This window comes from Charadrius vociferus, unplaced genomic scaffold (genome assembly GCF_000708025.1).
Source record: "Charadrius vociferus isolate BGI_N301 unplaced genomic scaffold, ASM70802v2 scaffold298, whole genome shotgun sequence".
Classification (NCBI taxonomy): Eukaryota; Metazoa; Chordata; class Aves; order Charadriiformes; family Charadriidae; genus Charadrius; species Charadrius vociferus.
The window spans coordinates 1,696,165-1,716,760 of record NW_009649936.1 but is presented as its reverse complement, the minus strand read 5'-3'; the positions used below and the strand labels follow the sequence as shown (position 1 = coordinate 1,716,760).

Genomic DNA, 20,596 nt, shown 5'->3' with positions numbered 1-20,596 from the left:
CTCTGTAAACCGATGGTACAACGTCACATCAGTGCTACTATAGTAGAGTCCAACATCTAGGTAGAGCCAGCAGAAGCCTTTTCCCTTCACAGCCTGGCAGCAGATGATAGCGGTTAGCCAGAACAGAGAAAATAAGGAGTTCAAAAGCTGAAATTCCCACAGGAACAAGCCTCAGAGTGCAGAAGGGTTTCCAGTAAAACAGAAACAGTTACTCCAGACTTTACGATGTCCTCAGCAAAACCCATTCTATTAAAACACTCTCCTCCTCAGTAAACTCTTCTTTCTTGCACATAAACATAATGATGCTATTTATCTCAAAGGCTGGGAAGCCAAAAAAAAAAAAAAAAAGGCAGTTACTGTCATTTCTGTTTCAAATTCTTGTGAGGCACTTATGGGGGAACACTGTGTAGGCCCATAAAATTAGAGAAAAAGGCATGCTTGAATGAAAGGCCACAGGTATACTGAATTAAAATTAAATCATGTTCTGAAATACTGTATGGTTTATGTTACTGGGAGTAGTACACACAATTCCCTGTCTCAGTATCAGCGAGACATTGATTTTCTATGGAAATGTGCTTGAGTTGCTCTTGGTATATATTACACTAAAGCCCGCCTTTCCTTCAACAAGGGTAGAATTGGTTCTTTCTAAAAAATGTTGTGTTTTTTTTTAAATTCTTTATACTTATTTAATACTTTCCCCATAGCAATGCAATTGATAGGAAAAAAATAACTTAACAATTGCTCATTTTCTCTGCTCATCTTGTTGACTGAAACCCCCAAGCAAATCCATTTCCTCATTTATATCTGCTATCTCCCAGAAGATCTTTCTTGGTGCATAAGAAACCTCATTTATTAAACTGTGAAGGGGGGCGGGGGAAGAAAGATCTGCTTGAACACATCTTGCAGAATTTAAGTATGGGTGTAGATAGGATGACCTGACAGAGAGGAAACAAGAAAGAGAGTTTTCCTTCAGTTTCTATTTAGCAATAAATTGAGGATGGTTGGCACTATTTGAGTTTTGTGTTATGCGCCTAATAAGTAAGCAAAGAACAAGGATAATAATTTTATTGATTAATAGCGATTTTATGCCAGTAATACAGGAGGAAGTTGTGTGTTGACTTAGAGAAATAATAAGAAAAATAATGCCTGCCTTTTTCTTGTTTGTTTGTTTTTAATGGCAGCTAACGTACTGGAAGAAGACTCAATGGAGCAGGACATAGAGAGCCCTGTCACTATTCATCAGCCAAAGTTGCCCAAACAAGCTAGAGAGGATCTGCCAAAAAATATAAACAAAGAATGTGCCAAGAGAAAAATCCAGAGGTATGTTAGGAAAGATGGGAAATGCAACGTCCACCATGGGAATGTCAGAGAGACTTACCGTTACTTGACTGACATCTTCACTACCTTAGTCGATCTCAAGTGGAGGTTCAACCTGTTGATTTTTGTCATGGTTTACACTGTGACCTGGCTCTTCTTTGGAATGATCTGGTGGCTAATTGCCTACATGCGAGGAGATATGGATCATATAGGGGACAGCACGTGGACCCCATGCGTCAGCAACCTCAATGGGTTTGTCTCAGCCTTTTTATTCTCAATCGAGACAGAAACCACCATTGGGTATGGTTACCGGGTCATCACGGACAAGTGTCCCGAGGGAATTATTCTGCTTTTAGTGCAGTCTGTTTTAGGTTCTATCGTCAACGCTTTCATGGTTGGCTGCATGTTTGTGAAAATATCCCAACCCAAGAAGAGGGCAGAAACCTTGGTTTTTTCTACAAACGCAGTTATTTCCATGCGGGATGGAAAGCTGTGTCTGATGTTCCGAGTAGGAGACCTTAGGAATTCACACATTGTAGAGGCATCAATACGAGCCAAGTTGATCAAATCCAAACAGACAAAGGAGGGGGAATTTATACCACTCAACCAGACAGATATCAACGTAGGTTATTACACAGGGGATGATCGTCTCTTTTTGGTTTCACCACTGATCATCAGCCATGAAATTAACCAGCAGAGTCCTTTCTGGGAGATTTCCAAAGCCCAGTTGCCCAAAGAGGAGCTAGAAATTGTTGTAATCCTAGAAGGAATGGTGGAGGCAACAGGTAACATTTCTTATACTTTGTATAAGGTAAATGCTTTAATTTTAGAAAGGAAAATCAGTGGATTTGCTTCATTTTCAAGGAATCACTTCAATAGTCATTACTTTTGAAAAAGGCGTCAGTTATCTGGTTAGCTTCAAAATTTAAAGCATGCCCAGTTTAATTGTCTGTTCCATCTTGCCTAATGTAATTAGTGTTTTTTCTGATCTGTTTGGAAAACGGGATAGAATTTCTTGTTTTCTAAATTTTTCAAAGCATGTCACCCAGTTATTTGTCATTCTATTGCAGGAGCAAGTCAACCACTAGGACCATGTGGGATAAAATGATTTAGAAAAAAATTCAATACAAAACTGTTTATGATTAACGTGGAAGCACCATAGTTCATGCTGCTTCCAGCCACACATGGGTAACTGCAGAATAACTGCTTCATGTTAAATTCCTATCCTGCTTGGGTGCAGAAGGAAGGGATAATGTGTTCAGTTTTCTCTTTTTGCTTGCTTGTTTGCTTGGTTTTGTTTTAACTTGTAACATGGGGCTTGTTCCGCTTTAGCTCACAAAAGATCTGTCTGATTTTGTATTGCACTGAGGCCCCCTACACACTGCAGAAGTGTACAGAACACTTAAAACTGGTATATATAAATAAGGCATGGTATGTCACTAGAGTCTTGTTGAGAGGCTGTTTGGTCATTACCTACAATTATACAGCAGAACATCAGATATCACTTGACGTGGTGAAAAATAGTGCTTGGAATTCATAGCAAATGGACTAGTAATTTTTCTTCTTTTCATTAAAATCAGTATAGTAGGAGGATGCTTTCTCTAAAACTGCTGTACCTCCTGCAGTCAGAGTGCTGCTACACTTGTTTTAGGAGATGGAGGGATATTTCTTCCTGTTAATGACAGCATCAATCTCTGAAGTGAGTAAATATAATAATTACAAGGGAATGGTGATTATAAAATGAAGAAAAGATGTGTTTGGGGAGGAGGAAACATTGAGTATAGAAACAGAAGAACGAGATTTGCCATTTTTCCCCACTATTGTAGCAAAAGCTGGGAAAGTTTGAGGATGCAGATTACACATCTCTGACAGGTACAACCTTTCTAACCCTGACTCATGTTTTGCAACTGGAGCCAGGAAGTAAAGAGCAGTCTCTTACTAGAACATATGTGTGTGTGTTTCGCACGTCTATTATGTGGTGTCAGAAGAAAACTGCATTTGTCACCATATAATAAACGTGTGAGACAAAAATGGAGAAAAAAAAAAAAAATTGAAAGGAACTTGGCAGAGAATTTGAAGTGGTAAATGCAAGGCTTCCAAATTTTCCAGGAAGTAGGTGGTACTGAAGAGAAGTCAAGATGAAATGTTTAGTGTTTCTGAAACATGCAGTAGGCACAGAGGTTTCAAACATCTGCATCACCGTCGGGTGAGATGATGAGGAAATTGCTGTTTGTTAGCTGAAACCATTTTGAAATTTCTGCATTGCAACTACACAAACTTGACATGTCAAAGAGCAGTGGAGATTTCCAGGTTTACTGAACACCATGTTTTGCAGAAAAATGATTGGCAAGTAGTAGAAGTACAAAAACCATCACACTGAAAATACCTATAAGATCAAAAGACAGTATACTTCTGCAGTGCATCAAATGTAGCTTTGTTGCCTTAAGTCTCCTCACTTTTCATTGTTTAACCCTCCCTCCCTTACCTCACCTTCACCCCCTTCACTCCCACGGCTTCCCGGGATCTCCTTTGCGGCTTTGATACTGACCACAGCTTCCACTCAGCCATTATCAGCCTTCACCGGAGGGGGCTGCCTCTCAGACTGCTCGAACTGGCAAATTCTAACATAAAATGCTAGAAGAGTCCATACTAACAAAGAAGCTGGATGCAGTGTTTTGAAAACCCGCTGAAGCCGTCCAGGATTAAGGTGATACCCTGGCACTGGATAGGTAGCTACATTTACCATTTTAAGCTGTTCCATTTTGTTCTGTTTGGGTCAGCTCTCTAGCTCACAGCTGCATGAGATATAAGGGGTGAGCTTCAAATAATGCCACATAACCATGGCATCGGAGAAGACTGAAGTTGTAATTACTAGCACAATTTCTAAAACACGTTTGTGTAGAAGTAGACCCTTGTTCTGTGCTTTGCCCACAGGTATTGGGTTATTTTTGTTGAAAGTGCAATCAGATCAACTTTCTACCAAAACTAGACACTTTCCCTTTTTTGATTTACAAATATTTTCCAGTTACATCCTGGCAAACACTGAAAGAAAATTTAGGCCATCATATATTCACTTTTCCTTCTTACACCTAATGTAGAGTGAAAGCAGCAAAAGAAGTTGTTTATAAATTGATCTCCAGCCCTGAAGAGCAGGCAACACACTACCCATCGTACCCACCAACATTGGTGAAAGTCGTGGGATATAAAAACATTAAAGCTGGAGCGACAAAACTGTGACCTCAGCTATAGCAATATCATCATTCAGGATCGTTGCTCATGGGTAAAAACCAGATTGAGATAATTAGCTTATGTTATTCACCAGAAAAGCCACTCCGAGTTTGACCAGTGAAAACAATCCTTTCTGTATTTTCAGAGCTTCCCCACACTGACAACATTTATCCCTTTAACAACAAGTAACACAGTGGAAAATGCTAAGTATAAACATTTGCTGTTATTTTTATTAATTATTGATATTATTCTGTTTAAAGTTTTACTGAGCAGGTAATATCATTTTATACACCTTAAGGGCTTCAAAAGCACATCTACCTGTAGTGTGAAGCACAACTGTCTATATACTGTCATGTGAACACTGCATTGCATGTTACGACAGGAAATGAAGAATCATGCATTTTATTAGGCGAAACTGAAATAACTAACCAAACTGAAATTCAGCAGAAAGATCAAATCAAGGACCCCCTAATTCCCCTTGGAAGCATCACCATATCTTTCTGAGATGCAAAAAAAGTAGATATATCTTTACCAAAGCATATACCAAAATGTTAGCCTAGGATGTATCACTATTCACATTCATTCTACCATGAAGGTTACTTTGAGGGCAGAATCTTCAACAAGGCGCTTTCAACAAGACATGAAGACAATCTGACTACTTCATACAGCATCAGCAAAAACTCAAAACAAGACTGTCTTTTTTTAAATGTTTTTTTATGTAGCCTTCCAATATGTGATATTCTTTATTTATTTACAATGACATTCAAAAATATCCCTTTGGGTTCAAAGAATAACACTCTTGCAAAGATTTTCTCCTGTGGTTTTCCTGATACCGATACACAACTCTCAGGTGTCCAAAAGATCCAATCATGGCGTGAAGTACATTAGGCTGCCATGAAGCAACCAATGAGCCTTCAGGAATGCAGGGCAAAAGTCCAACCAAGCCCCACCATATCTGAAGAACACATCTGTTATTTCCGTATTTTGCAGCCCCCGTTCCATTTCCCACCATGCTAATGGCAGGTAGCAGTGCCAGCAAGATGCAAGGATTGATACTAACTCTGTGAAAACTTAAGTAACATCCACCTGTGATAGCAAAGCTGTTTCGGAGGCACTTGTGCTTCTTTCAGTGTCAGACTACAGCTGTGGCACTGACAGAATAGCCCCATACCAGCAAAGGCTCTGGTGCCACGCTTACGCAGACCTAGAAAGCAGGAGTCTGGCATCCCTCCGGCTCCTTATGGAAGAGCTGTAACATTAAATGCAAATGAACTAACTGGAAAGAACATGACTAACACGCTGATCTCAGTTCAGCAGTACTCGATATTTGCCATTCAAAATAGTTGGTTTACATTAAAGTGCCACCACTGCTTTCGTATTATTTTCTGGAGACCACTTAAGAGATTTGTTAGAGGTCAATTAAGAGATTTGGTAGAGTATGCACATTTATAGTAATAGAATTTGAGAAAATTATATTTTTTTCCTTGAACCAACAAAAAAACTTTGGCTTAAAGATCCTAAACCCTGTCTCCCCAAAACAGTAGGCACAAAGGCTTGGATTTCAAGAACTTGTTTATTTGTTTTAAATTTTTAAAAAACCTCTATAATTAGGAGTTTTTTATGATTATTTAATAGCCTCTTCCTAACAATAGGCTTGAAATTTTTAAGCCTTTTTGGCCTAGTGAAATCCATTTTAAGGGAGGTCTTATCATTATAAGCAAACTACTCATCACAAAATCAAACAAGACTTCCAAATGTGTGTATTCTGATATAGGAAATAAACAAAGACCAAGAGAAGAAAAGCCTTTTAAATTTGGGGACATGAAGTGAGAAGGTGAGACACATTACAATAGCTAGAGAAATTGAGAGACAGAGAAAGCAACAGAAACTCAGAGAGTGGTATTTACAAAAAAAGGAGAGAGAGAGAGAGAGAGGAGTATCCTGAACAGCCTTGTTGGTAATGCTGTTACTGAATTATAAGCAGCGCCTTTCAAATCCCTCGTGTAAACCTGCATTAATTTACAGAAAATAACATTTTCTAACACAAGAAAGGCATATGAAGTATTTCAACCTACTTAAGCCAGCAAGGCCCTCAGACTTGGTGAAGTTGTATCTGGCCAGTAGAGTGCACTAGATGACACTCTGGCAATTCCCTCTGCCTAAAAATAAAACCATGAAAATTGAAACAGTACTGAGGAAAGAAAGTAATCTGCATATATATATAACTGTCAAAAAAAAGCAACAAAGCTAGACAGATAACTTTATTTTCATATGGCTAATTTTACAAATAAACTTGTAATAGGGTGCATTTATAATTCTGACATACCAGCAGCTTGAGAGCAGTATTTGCAGAATGGTCTATAGATACATAAACAAACACTCTTGCCAGCTGTGGAATATGAGTGTGGAAAGCAATAAACTGTTCACATAGACGGTTATTTATACAGTAAATGATGCTATCGACTGGACAAACATTGTATAAAACCATTACCATTCTTCACTACAGCCCCTTTGACTGACTGATTTATTGTCTTTTTTATTTCTCCCAGATGAATTTCCATGTTTACCCCTTATCCTTGCCCAATCCTTACAAATATCTCCCTTTGATATGTATGTTAGCAGCTCCAACCTTTCAAAACATCTCAGCAGACTTCACTCTCTCTCCAAATAAGCCTTGCTCGGGTTACAGTTTTTTGGTAGAATTTTCTACTACTCTTCAAAGAAGAGCTGTTCATGCTCTCAAATTACTTCTGAGGGGATGTAGATGAAAGGAAGAAAGGAACCAGGATTTCTCACACCCTAGTGTTTCTGCAAGGCAACTGGTGAAAGTAGATTTGATTGTTGTGCTTTGGGATGTGACCAATGTACATTGACTGAAATGCAATTTAAACAAGGTTAAGAATAAACAGCTTCTGCTCTAGGCTGGATCATCACAATTTCAGGAACGGTGAGAATACAGAGGCTTTCCAGTCTTTGGTTTTCCTTTCTTTCTGTTTTAAGAGTTTTCACATCTCTTGACACTGGGTGCTAGACTTAGACATATAGGTTCACCTTCTCATATAGCCCCATTTTTCTAGTGCTTTCCAGCAGTCCCTTTCACTTATGTTCCTTGCTCACATTTTCATTTTGTTAATTCTAACAAAATGTTTCATTGTTATTAATTCTAACACTGAAAATGAGGGATGTTAGCACGAGTGACTGCAGTCGTGAGCTGGAGTTCTGAATACAGCAAAGAAAGGCACTTCGATTTCATTGTGATGTTTCTTTCAGGGAGCTTTCTCTACAGGCAGAAATGATTAGTCTATTTGGTGAAGGAGACTACAAGGCTTAAATAAGGCAATTACAATTTCACAATAGTCAAAACAATATGCAAAACAGAAAGAAGTCAGGGAGCAAAGTTCATGAGAAAAGAGATATGCTGATTGTATTTCAACCAAAATTTTGGTGAAAGAGTCTGTATCACTTTTAGAGAAGGCAGGGAAAAGGGATTACACATTTTGTTTAACAGCTTCATTCTCTGAATAGTGTTATACTATGCAAACGTGTTACTGAGTGTTTGATAAGAGCCTATTGTCCATCTTTCATACGTTTCTCACCAATTAGCTGCTCAGCTCTTCACAGCTACAGCTGCTCACTCAACAGTAAATGTTCAGATATAATATTCAGATTCAGGCAGTAACTCATATGTTAAAAAGTATGATCCCTAAAAAATAAGTTTGAGACCCCTCTGTGTTAAAAAACTCTTCCCTACAGCTAATCAGATATTCCTAAATAATTCTAGTCTGAACACAATTTGCAGAACAAGAGCTTCATTTTGCACATCATGTCCTGCAAACTGTATTAGGTCATTCTGCACAGAGAGAAAAGGCTACTTCCACTTCTTTGCACACTCCCATAGACCTCTGTCGTCAGCGTCGCTCCTTTCCTAGCACAGTGGCAAGCAGAGAGAGATGGTCTTTGCTCACCACTCCTTCTCAGTCGTGAGCCTACACACATTATTCCTTGCAGCGCTCATGATCTCCATGGCCAGAGGATTGATAGGATCCCAAAGCTGTGCTTTAACATTGGCCCTGCTGCAGTTTCCTCAGCAGAAGGGCACGGTGGGAAGCTGTGCTGGCACCCTCCTCCTTGACCAGCTCCGACTTCATCAGCCACCACCGGCAGACTCCCCCTAAAACCCTGTGGTGCCAGACATTTAACAAACACCGCTGCCTCCAGCATAGCTTCAGGCAATTGTGTTTTCCAGCAGTATTAGTACAGAAGCAAGGTGTCTGCGAAGCTGCTACTGCAGAGTCCTTGGGTCTCCAGACCCAGCGTAATTACTGGAGGGACCAAGAAGGTACAGGCTGAGCTGCACTGAGCAATGCTTGTGTCCCCTGTGCCCACACATTCTCCATCACAAAGATCTCCACTTTACAAAATCAAAGGGATGATTCTCTGCAAAGGGCACAGCAGTGTTATCCAGGTCAAAGGATTTCCCAGGCAGAATTAGCTCACTGAACATTTTCCACCTGCTAACAAAGCAGAGACATGATTTCTGAGCCCTCCTGAGAAGTGCTTCAGGACAATGAAGTGCCTTTTACATTTCTGAGCACTTTTCAAGACAGTAACTATTAAGCTGAGCATACTCAGTTTGCCCACTTGCTCTTGGAATGGTATCAATGAAGGGTCAACACTGAAACGGCTGATTTGGAAAAGGAAAAATACATCTCTCATTTGTAATTTTAGATTTTTGGGTTTGGTCATCTGAGGTTGTTATCAACCTGGAGACGAAAGCTGCTGAGCCTGAGGGATGAAATCCCAGGCACACGCTGATTTGAGTCAGGGCAATGTCTCACCCCTGGAACTTCTGCCAAAATGAACTGATTATTTCATGTTGATTACCTTGTTTGCTCTTGTTTGATCTCCAGATATGAAGCATACTTAACTAGCCTACAGTTCAAAACTATGGGAAATATTTTTGGCAAATTCTGTTCTTGCCCACATTTTGAGAATATCATCTTTTCACTTCTTCTCTTGGTGCTTATTTACTTCCAGCTGTATAGTATTGTTTCCTCCTGTTCTGTCTCACTGAATTGTAATGAAGGATAAACATGTTACGTTATACTCCTTGATAACAGTAAGGCCTCTGTAAACTTACAAATATTTACATTGGTTTCTAATCAATGTAAGCAGGTAGATTATTCACTTTTGGCAGAAAGTTTTCACAAAATTGAATAGAGCAGAAACTGTAAAGTCAAAAGTGACCTAAAAGATTGAAAGATGAGGAAGCAAAGCTGTTAAGTAAATCAGAAATTCAAATCAAAGTTGGATAGATTAAAAATACCAGGCTATGGACTGCCGCTAACCCCACTGGCTACATAAAGTACATGAAAAAAGACAGAGAAGACTTATGAGTATATGCTTTCTATCCTACAAAGCTGCTGTCAGTGCTAAAAACTCCCATTATGGCATACTTCTGGGTTTCCCAAGGCCGCTAGGAAAAATCCTCAAGGGCTTCCAGCAAAAACAGATCACAAAGAATTGCAGTGGTCTTGGTGGTCTCACTCGTGACATTTCAAGGAAAATGAGACAGAAGCTCGGACTTGCTGATGTGCTTTGCCTGTTTTTCACCACCCTGACGCTACAGAGCAGCTGAGCTCTAGTTTATCCTTGTAGCCAAAGGGGGTTCGGAGAATCTGTGTCACCAAAGAGGAGCAAACTAACACCACGCTGGTGAGTCTGAGCCCGAGTCCAAGCAGCAGCATAGGCACCGATTGCAGCATACGCACATGGACTGCTTACACTGAGCAGCCACACATTTCTCAGCACTCCCACCTGCAGCTCATAGCAGCATCAATCTGCGCCGCACACCTGGAGGGAGGCTGGCCTGCTCTTTTCACTAAGTGAGGAGGATGATCCAGAGCTTCAACACAAGAATACACTACCAAACAGCCATATTCCAATGCAGCATGCCCTCAGCGTACAACATTCAGATTCATTTAACAACTCATTTAATGTTAGGTGCGAATGGCCCACTAAGTGATGCTGAACATCTGTGGTTTATTATTACAAAGTTGATTTTGATACAAAAAACATTTCCTCGTGTGACAACCTGTATAACTGCCAAGCAACACACATCTCATTTTTCTGGTTGTACTCCATTCCTCTCTTCTCCAAATCTGCTGTATTGACAGAAGAGATGGAAAGAGAGAGGATCTTCCAGGAGCAATGAGGCAGCTGCTGTGACAACAAATGTGAAAGGCACAAAGACCTTGCGTGATCAGCCTTGTACTCTTGCTCGCTTACTCTTTCTCCTTCATTCCCACCATTCCCAAGAGAATTAGGAAAAAATGAAACGTGGCACTTCCCAAGATTTCTGTTCATAGGATCGTACCATAGAATCATAGAATGGTTTAGGTTGGAAGGGACCTTAAAGACCGTCTAGTTCCAACCTCCCTGCCATGGGCAGGGACGCCTTCCACTAGCCAAGGGTACTCAAAACCCCATCCAGCCTGGCCTTGAACACTTCCAGGGATGGGGCATCCACAACTTTGTTGGGCAACCTGTTCCAGTGTCTCACCACCTGTTTTTTTCCAGTGTCTCACCACCTGGCTCTTCCTAGTTTTGACAATTTTCATTTGTTGGGATTTCTATGAAATGAAACAAAACTTTTGTTTAAAAATTAGTTATTTTAATAAATATAGGACTGTTAAATTTGAGATACTCCATTCTTGCAATTTAACCAATAAATAAACTTGATTTAAAGAAACATTCAAAGCATGAAAACAAAGCAAAAATGAAAGAGATCACCAAAACCAAAATTTCAGTGCTCATGAGGAACCCGTTTGAGATTCCTGAGGGATGACAAAATTTTATTTAGAAAACCAATTCATAGGGAATGTTTGGATCAGCTCCACTAACTTCTCAGAGATAAATAGTGGGAAGGGTAGCACACACTCTATAGTATTTTCTGCCCTGCAAAGGATGCCAGGTTGTAGGTTCCCAGACTCCTCCCAGCAGATTAATTTTACAGAGCCATGTACTGTACAAACAGCTTCCCCAGACAGAATTGATCAGAAGTTGACCTCACACCCTGAGCACCAGAGGAGGCAGTGTCTTACAGTTAGGTCAGCATGAATGCAGGCCACTATCATAGCAAGGAAAGGGAAATGGGCCACCAAGACGTCTGCTTCGGGACAGCTCATGGCACTGGCCAAGGATAATAGGGGAGCCAATGCCCCGGGGATTTTGAATTGAATTGAATTCATAGCTGTTACTAAACGGAGTTGGAAGAGGCTAGCATGTCCCTGACGTCACCAAAGCGACAGTGAGAATAAAAGAGGAAAAAGACAAGACGAGGAAGGAAGCTAGCAAGCACCACAGCCTAACTCTGTCCTTCGGTACAGGCTTCCTGAGAAGATGAGTGGGCTCAGGTTCACACGTGCAATTAACGTTGCTGCCCACACTTAATTAATTGGAGTAAAATGACTAAAAGTCTCTGCAAACACAGTCCTAAGCAATTCATTAAACTACAACTCTCAGCCCAAGCTATCAAGCAAATTAATGATACACACCAAAATAAATCCTTATAGCAAATAAGGCTGGCTGCATCCTGTCCTGTGTTAGTAAAAGCGTACTCAGCAGCTTGAGGCAAGTGACTGTTCCTCTCTGTTTATCACTTGTGAGGCCAGCTCCTGTGTGTTGTGTCCAGTTCAAGGCTCTCCAGTACAAGATGGACATGGAATTACTGAGGTGAGTCCAGCAGACACCAAGATGGTGAGGGGCTGGAGCACAGGACACACACTATGAGAGGAGGAGGGAGCTGGGACTGTTCAGCCTGGAAAAGAGACAGTGCAGGAGGATCTTGTTATGTGAACCTGCTTAATTGGAAATTACAGAGAAGATGGAGGCAGGGTGACAGGACAAGAGGCAAGATGCGCAAGTCGCAAAGCAGGTAATTCTGATTAGACACTAGGAAAAACTTTTTTTTTTTTTTTACCATAAAGCTGGTAAGACCCTGAAACAGGGGCCCAGGGGGACAGGAGAATCATCATCCCAGGAAATATTCATAACTTGACTGCATAAACCCTGAGCAACTCAAGCTATTTGGCTGTGCTTTGTGCAGCGGGTAGGGCCAGATGACTCCATCGATCCCTTCCAGCCCAAATTAGTCTGTGATTATACAACTCAAAGACAGCTTCTCCTAGTATTTTATAGCTGTGAAGAATTGAATGGCTTTGAAAAATGAATAGAACAGCTAACAGCTTGCATTGTTCTCCCATGTCACCACTTAAGAAATTGTGGTTTATATACTTGAAAGCTGTTCTGTGGCCATCACTGAGCCACTGGAGACAGTAGTGCCTCAGAGAGGACAGGCAGAACTGGGTAAGGAGCATGAGTTCATTGCTGTGGGCAGGCAGGCAGCCTCTGCAACCGCTTTGCTCCAGGAGGTCTGATGGAAGAGGAAATCTTAAACTTGTAAGGCTGCGCTCCATCAGACAACTAGTCTTCGAAAAGTGATCCAAATATTGCACTAACTCACAGCATTCCCTGCTTGTCCTGGATTTTGTCCCACTTCTCTGGCCACAGACACCCTCTTTTGCATCTTTCTGCCCCTCTAGACAGTGAGGGAGGTGGAGACGGGCATCCAACACTTCTGTGACTGCCCCCTTCTCTTTCCATTGGACAGGCTCTGTGTGATTCAAGCTACCAAAATCCAACTACGAGCAATTGCTCAATTATCATTATTGTTATTATCATCATTGTCATCATCACCGTCATCACCACAACTGGTAGCCTTGTATCTAGCAAGAGAGTCAAGATGTTTAAGATGAGTTTTTGGGGTGAGCCCCAAGGCACAAGAGGGTTGACAACCTTTATTCCATATTTCGGACTGATACAGACTAATGTGAACTGAAGAGACAGGGGCTTACCACTAAAGGAGAAAAATCAATATGATTATGGCAGAGCTGCCAGGCACCACCATAACAAAAAAAGATTTATGACTCAGCCAGTCCAATTAAATTGTGCTGGCACGTTTTTTAACCAGCCATTAGGTTCAAATTTTTTCATTCTTGCATGAGAAGTATTAATTTATTACACTTAGATCTCCAGGACAGGAAAAAACCCTTCCCTTTTCATAATTTTCAGATTCCTTTTCCATTAGTCTCTTTTTACAGTGAGAAGACAACAAATGAGCTAGTTTTTCAGATAATAAGTGCAGCAATGAGTTTCTAACTGCCAACAGGGCCATGACAAATGCCATGAAAAAGTGTAGAAGAGCCCAAAGCCAAAGGTTTCGAGTCAGTCAAGGATTCTTGTCTGGCCAAAAATCTGCTTCAAAGGCAGTAGCCACATCTACACGGCTGTGAAGTGGAGGAGGTTTAGCTTTGCCGTTGAGGAAAATGCCATTCTCCTGCAACGAGACAAGGGCAGGCTCTCTTGGGAAGACAGACGCCACTGTCTGCCTTCACAACACAACTGCCCCATCGTTTGCCAGCACCTGGCTAATCAAGTCTGGGGCTTTACGAGTGACTGATCTGGCCCCATTTTGTGCACCTTTTTACAGCAACTCAAGCCTTCCCAGAGCATTTTTGCAGCATATTCATTTTAGAAATACTTGCTGTAAGTACCATTATGGTTGCGTGTCAAGACCACACAGCAAAGCGGTCACTTGCAGCACTTCCAACAGTGTGGGGCAGGGCAGGAAAGGGGGCCAACACCAAAAGAGAGGGGTTGACATCAGCTCAAGGGAAGCATCACAGTAGCTCGCGCAGAATGAGCTCAAGCCCCCACTTCATAACTGGCCTCCTCCAGCTATACCCCTGGAGAACAACTGCTCTGTTCCCCTTTCTGATTTTAGAATTAAATTGTTGGGTTTTTTTTTTATTTTATTTTCTGTAGCAAAGAATAATGAGGTAAAGATCTAAGTCCTTTCAAAAGACAAATATTTCAAAATAGACCCAGTACTCATTTTTCAACTTAAAGATAAATTAGGAACAGTTGAATGAAAGTTGCCTGTCTGTGCTCCAGCTTATTCTATAACTATGCTCAAACTCCTCTTTAAGACTCTTCCCTCAGGGCTTGAACACAACTACAACAGGGTTTTAAAACCCTGTTAAATGAGTCAAGACCAGGGTTTAAGACACAAAACATGAATCTTAACCTTGCTACATCCGCCTTTCTTTACCCTCCAAAGGGACATAAAATACCATTTAAGTATGCAAAAGCCATCAGTGATAGAAATCCAGTCCAGAAACACCCTCTACCAATGTGTATCAAATGTTTTATATACAACTTTGAGCCTGATTCAAAGCTCTTCCAAACCCATGGAGTAGGTCTCAGTCTCTGGTGGCCTTTGAATTAGAACCCTAAAGGAATAAATTGAGCTGTGCAATGCCTGTCAGCTCCCTAATGGCCTCAGAGCAGAAGCAATTAAGATTCTAATTAAACGACAAATGGAAGATTAGAAGCAGATAAATGTTTATAATCTAGATAAAGTACCCATACTGTAAGTCTTGTCTATTAAAGGGGGACTTCACAACATTTGAGGAGACTCCATACCTATGGGAGGAACGGTGGCATCAGGCAGGATATCATTCCCTTGGGCACGCTGTATTGCAGCAGTCCTGCAGTTGTTCTGTTCTCTGCAGTCACTGTTCCTTCTGCATATGGATGGAACAAGCCGTTCCACAAAGACAGCCCCAACAAATCTTGAATATTTCATCATACAAACTGTTCATGGCAAATACAAACACTGCTATGTACAAAAATGCTCAGCCCATGAAAATACACCTTACTCTACCTCCCTTTCTTATGTACTGAATTCACCGCCTCCTACCACGCTTTCCATCTGTCATATGTGGTTTAGTGCATAATCTGTTACAAAGAAAGGAACCGAGAGCCAAAATTACACCAGGTATAGCAGGTCCATTACAAATATGTGCTAATGATTTCATTTAAAAGATAACAGAACTAGAGCAGAGAGCTAGAGACTCTTGTAAACACACACAGATCTCAAGGCTGATCCTCTTCATGGCAGCCAAAGCAGAGATCAGATCTCTCTCAAAACTCTTTTCATTACACTATGTAAATATCACATCAAGCAGACCAGAAGAATGGTCAGAGAGAAAAAATTAAAATATCTCCAGGAGTTCCCCTGGAATTTTTTTCCAAATTAAGCTCTTCTCCCTTCAGAAGCAAGGATGTTTCTTGAGCATGAAACCCTGTTTATAATACAAGGTCTGGACATCACTGTTCTAGCACTGCCATACTCCGGTTTTGATATCCAGCTTTATGTGATGCTCCACTGTGACATAGAAACCCCCGGTGGAGGGAACAGAAAATTACCACATTCATCTTTTGGGGGCCAAAACAGTAATGTAAATCTCCAGTGATGCAATATAAGCAGCCAAGCTAGAGATGAAAAATTATAGGCCGATTTGCACTGAGTTGAAAGGGGATTTGTGTGACTGAGGAAGACTAGTATGAGAAGTGGAGACACTTGAGAGGCATTTAGGCGTAGGGTAGGAGTAGGGTCTTTAACTTACTATGGCAATACCACATCTTACTCATTAGTATGGGTAAAGTATATACGTGTGTGTGTGTTTGTATATAAAACCACTGGATGAAAATATATACAAAATATTTAAGTTAAGTCATGGTGTCTGTCCCTGAGAATGTGAGAGCTGTTCAGCTAAACTAGCTTCTGCTATGAGTTGTTTCTTCTGCCATCTCAGCAATTATTTATGCTAAGCCTTCCTCAGAGCCCCCAAACTTTGCAAAAATGAAGGCAGAGAAAAAAAAAAAAAAACATCTAAAACCCAAATCAATAAATATCCAATGCTCTTTGTGTCAAATATGAACCACTGCTTTGGGTGTGTGATGGAAACATGAGAAAGATTGTGCAGCACATTGGTGTCAAAGCACCAAGGTCACAGAACAGCCATTTCCTTGCCATGCTGTGGTCACACAAAGGCTGATGGCTTGGGACATGAGGGAAGGGAGCCTGGGGAGCTGAGCAGGGCAGAATGCGTCAGTCCCAAACCGAGAATAGGGGCTCAGGTTGTCATACTGCCCAAGCCAAGTTTTCCAGCTCTGGCTTGCCTCTCAACAGTCTATTTGACAGAGATTGAGAGCAATGGTATCCAATTTTTATGGGTACCTTCTCTGTCAGGCAACCAGACACTTTGCTCCCTCCTCACAGCCCAGACCCTCGGCAACACACTGCATTTCTACCCACGTACCTGATAGGCTGTGAGGACAGAAAAAAAATTAGCATTGTCCTGCAGGGATGCAGGGGATATCACACCTGAGGGACCCCACAGAGGTCCAGACAGTCCCAAGACAGCTGGAGTGTGCCCTTGAGTAGCACCCTTCAGCCTGATTTCCCCCAAAAAGCCAGCACAGTACTATCACTGGCCACTGGGAAAGCAGTAAACTTCAGCCAGGTTTTACCTTCCAAGTGAAAACAGCACAATACAGTACAGAATGCCTTATCTCCATTATTCCAGCTATGCTGGACTTGAGAAGATAAGGAAAAATCAATTTTAAAACCATTTAATATTAAATCTGAGGATGGACATAACTTAACTTAAATGGACAAAATACATAACATACCTGTAGGTTGTTCAAACAAAAGGAGAAGAAAATAGCACTGAGCAGGAACAGGTGTACTAGCAGAAGATTAGTACTCAGTGTACAATTGGTGCTGTAAAAGCAAAAAAAATGCAGATTGCCTCATAAATCCATACTAGCATTTATAATATGTGGTATAATGTCTTTATCATGAGACCCTGTAGCATCACACTACAACTGAATGATGAAGCCATGCTGATATAAAGAGGGTATTGCAAGCAGGTGGTGATAATATACAGCAACTGTACTTTCCATATACGTCAAGTAATTACAGTAAGATCAGTCTAGAAAGTCTTGTAAAAGTAATATTTGTACTGGGGTAATACCCTTCTGTTCTCCAGACTGTAAAATCTTGAACTTTCATTATCATGAGTCTGAAGGCCTGATGCTAAAGGGACCCTAAAAACAATTGTAAATTGCCAAGGAAGAAACATAATTTTGTCACTGAATTTTGAACCGCAGATTGTTAAAACTCCCTGAGTTTATAAGATTGCAATAAATACCAGGGACAGTGTTTGGGCAGAGGCCACTCAAATATACATGGTCACTCAAATCCCAGGCAAAGCAACAAATGAGTAACAGGGTCCTCTAACTCATTTTGTGGATGCGGTGTTTACGTATGTGGGAAGAAAGGCTAGAGAAAAGTAGAAGAATTGGTACAAATCAAAATATACTTGCTAACGCAGAACATCTTGCAGGCTCAGAGCCTGCATTATACGGCAGTCGGTTGTCATTCCAGTTATAGTCCAGGATCAATTAGCTCCTCCACTGTAAGTCCACAGACCAGTAATTGTGCTTAGAAAGAAAGTAGCTGCTTTCTATAGGCTGGAGTAAAGCATTTAGAGCACAGATTATATTTTATCTTATTTTTCTACCAGTTTGAAAGTTGTACAAGTTTGTCGAGGAGGAGAAAAGGAAATTTGCTTGTGGAGAAGTTTTGTTCACGGCACAAAACCATTTTGCCAGTAAAACACAGCATTTTGAAAGGTATTTCTATGGGCCGCTACCCACATGGCACTTGTTTATATTAAAATGCTGAGACCCTAAAATGAAGCAGTTGCCAGTGTGCGTGAGAACACCCTGAGTTCACTGAAATCAACAGAAAGAGTCCTGTCACTTTGAGTTAAGTCTATCCACATCGTCACCAGGGTTTATCACATTTGCGTAATCACTACACTGAGATTTTATTGCATCCAGGCCATAAGATATTACACTAAATCTACCTCAGAAGCTGCACTTATTATGTTTTCAGTGCAGATTTTCTACTTCCTCCCCGCTTTCTCATGTTAGAGTAATGGATGCAAAACCATCTAATTACAAAAAAAAAAAAAAAGGTACCATGTGAGCACTACTTCATGCGTAAATATGAATACTTCAAGCTCTAAATTTGAATTCCCAAATTGGGCGCAATGCTCTTTGTCTCCACATTGGAATAAAATGTGGGGAAAATCAATGCTCGGATCCAAGTCATTTGGCCTCATTTGGCTTTGGGTTGGTCACACAGAGAGAAATCAGGAACTGGCCCAGTGAAGAAGCCATGCTCCAAAAGCAAGACATCTTCAGTGGGCAGCGAAGAGAGGAACAGAGGGCCTGAAGCTTCAGAGGTGAAACCTTCTTCAGAACAAGAACAGACCTTTCAGCATCAGGCAGTGCCTGGCTCATGCGCAGCATCATCCTCTCCCAATGCTGCTGCCTCTGTCCTCCAGCTGCTTTCGGGGCACTCGGCTGCCTGCAGTGGTGCCAGCTTTGGGCACTGCTGCATGTCGAGGTGCTGAGCATATGCCTTAAGCCAAGGCGTAAGTTAAGGGGGTGTTTGCACACACTGACACGACAGCCTCTCTAAGGCTCTTGGGCTGCAGCCTCAGAGGCCAGTTTGAGACCCCCACACAACTCAGAGACCTGGAAGGGGTGAGATATCTGTGCCGGAGCAGCATTGTCCCCCTGAAAAAATGGGAACAGCATGGCACAGCCTTGAGCTAGGACTCAGCTCGGGCCAACAAAAATGAAACAAACCTTATGAATGTATCAGAAATAAGATATCTGGACTGCTGTGTTATGGACAGACAGCCAGACACTGGCGTGACCAGATGAGACCCAAATTCCCTCTTACCTCACCCTCTGACTTTTTGTTTGTACATCTGAAAATGTGAGCACACAGTTCCCTTAGACTTCAACTGTGCAACTCTGTAACAACTTAGACTCATTTTATAGGCAATTTGCATGGACGTGAACAATTACAGGGAAGGCACATCAACAAAGAATCAAGCCCTGCATCTAATGTTGATAATGCACTTAATAATAACAACCCCACTTTCCTGGAAGAGAACATTAAACCTGTTCAAAATACAGTATTTTTTCCAAATGATAGTATTTCTTCCCTCCTACATCATATCTACCTTAATCATCTGACTCCCACATAACTGGCTCGACTTCAATGACAGTCTCTTCTACTTGTTTAAAAGTCATGTTATTTCCACTGCCATCAAAAAGGCATGATTTTCAAGTGAAGTTATTAAGTTTCCAATACAAGGAACACTGCGTGGGTGCTGCTGAAGTAGACTCTCAGAAATGAAAAAGAGATTCCCTTCATTCTAAGAGAGAATTGGGTCTTCCTTCTCTCTGGGGCCAGGAGACACCTTTATTTATCACGATGCTTTGGCTGTCTCCAAAGTGAAGCCCGTGTCTCACTGTTAGCCCAGTGATCTAACCCTGGCTCCTTGAGAAAGAGACTGGAGACCTTTCCTCTGAGTGTCCTTCATGATGCTGGATGAACAGAAAAATACTCAGTTATTTTAACTAGCTTGCTTATTTCTAAAGTCTTTTAGCCAAAACATAAAAGACGAAGGGCAGTTTACAACCCAGCTTTCTCCTGGAGGGTCTATAAGGCAATGCCATCTACCTGTCTGCAAATCAGAGTCCAAGTGAACCTGATCCATTCAAGCTAAGAGCAATTAGTTATGTCCCACATGTTTGACTCCCACCCCGCTGCTAAGGCCTTTATACAGGATACAGGAGAAAAACTTTGGACTACTTTCTGAGAATGTGCAAGTGAAAAAAAAATCTCTTCAATTCTGAACCACAGCTTTTATACCTCAAGCTTTGTATCTATGCTGACAGCATCGTGGACTTTAATCAACTTTACTGACTTTCAACTAGTTTTACACCAGCCCCCATGTGTAAGTACCGACTTTGTCAAGTGACATCAGTTTATTAATTTTGTGACACTGATTTGAACTGAGAGCTGAGAAATTAATCTCAAACCAATTCTCCGTTTTGTGAGAGATTCAGCTTCTTTTCCACACAGATCTCTCAGCAGCTGCCAAATCACTGCAGGTCTTCATTTGCTGAATCTAACCTCCCTGAAGTTTCACTTCATTAGCTGCCCCTTTCATGAGATCTTTCAGCTCTATTCAGTCCCTCTGAATTCAGCAGG

General features: G+C 41.2%; 1 protein-coding gene across 1 annotated transcript in view; it reads left to right on the top strand.

The window, feature by feature from the left end:
- The first annotated feature begins 1,174 nt into the window (after nucleotides 1-1,174).
- KCNJ6 (potassium inwardly-rectifying channel, subfamily J, member 6) overlaps nucleotides 1,175-20,596 on the top strand; it is a 40,958-nt gene continuing 21,536 nt past the window's right edge. The window contains exon 1 of the mRNA XM_009891323.1: nucleotides 1,175-2,102. Coding sequence (XP_009889625.1) covers nucleotides 1,175-2,102 — 928 coding nt within the window. The remainder of the gene's footprint in view (nucleotides 2,103-20,596) is intronic.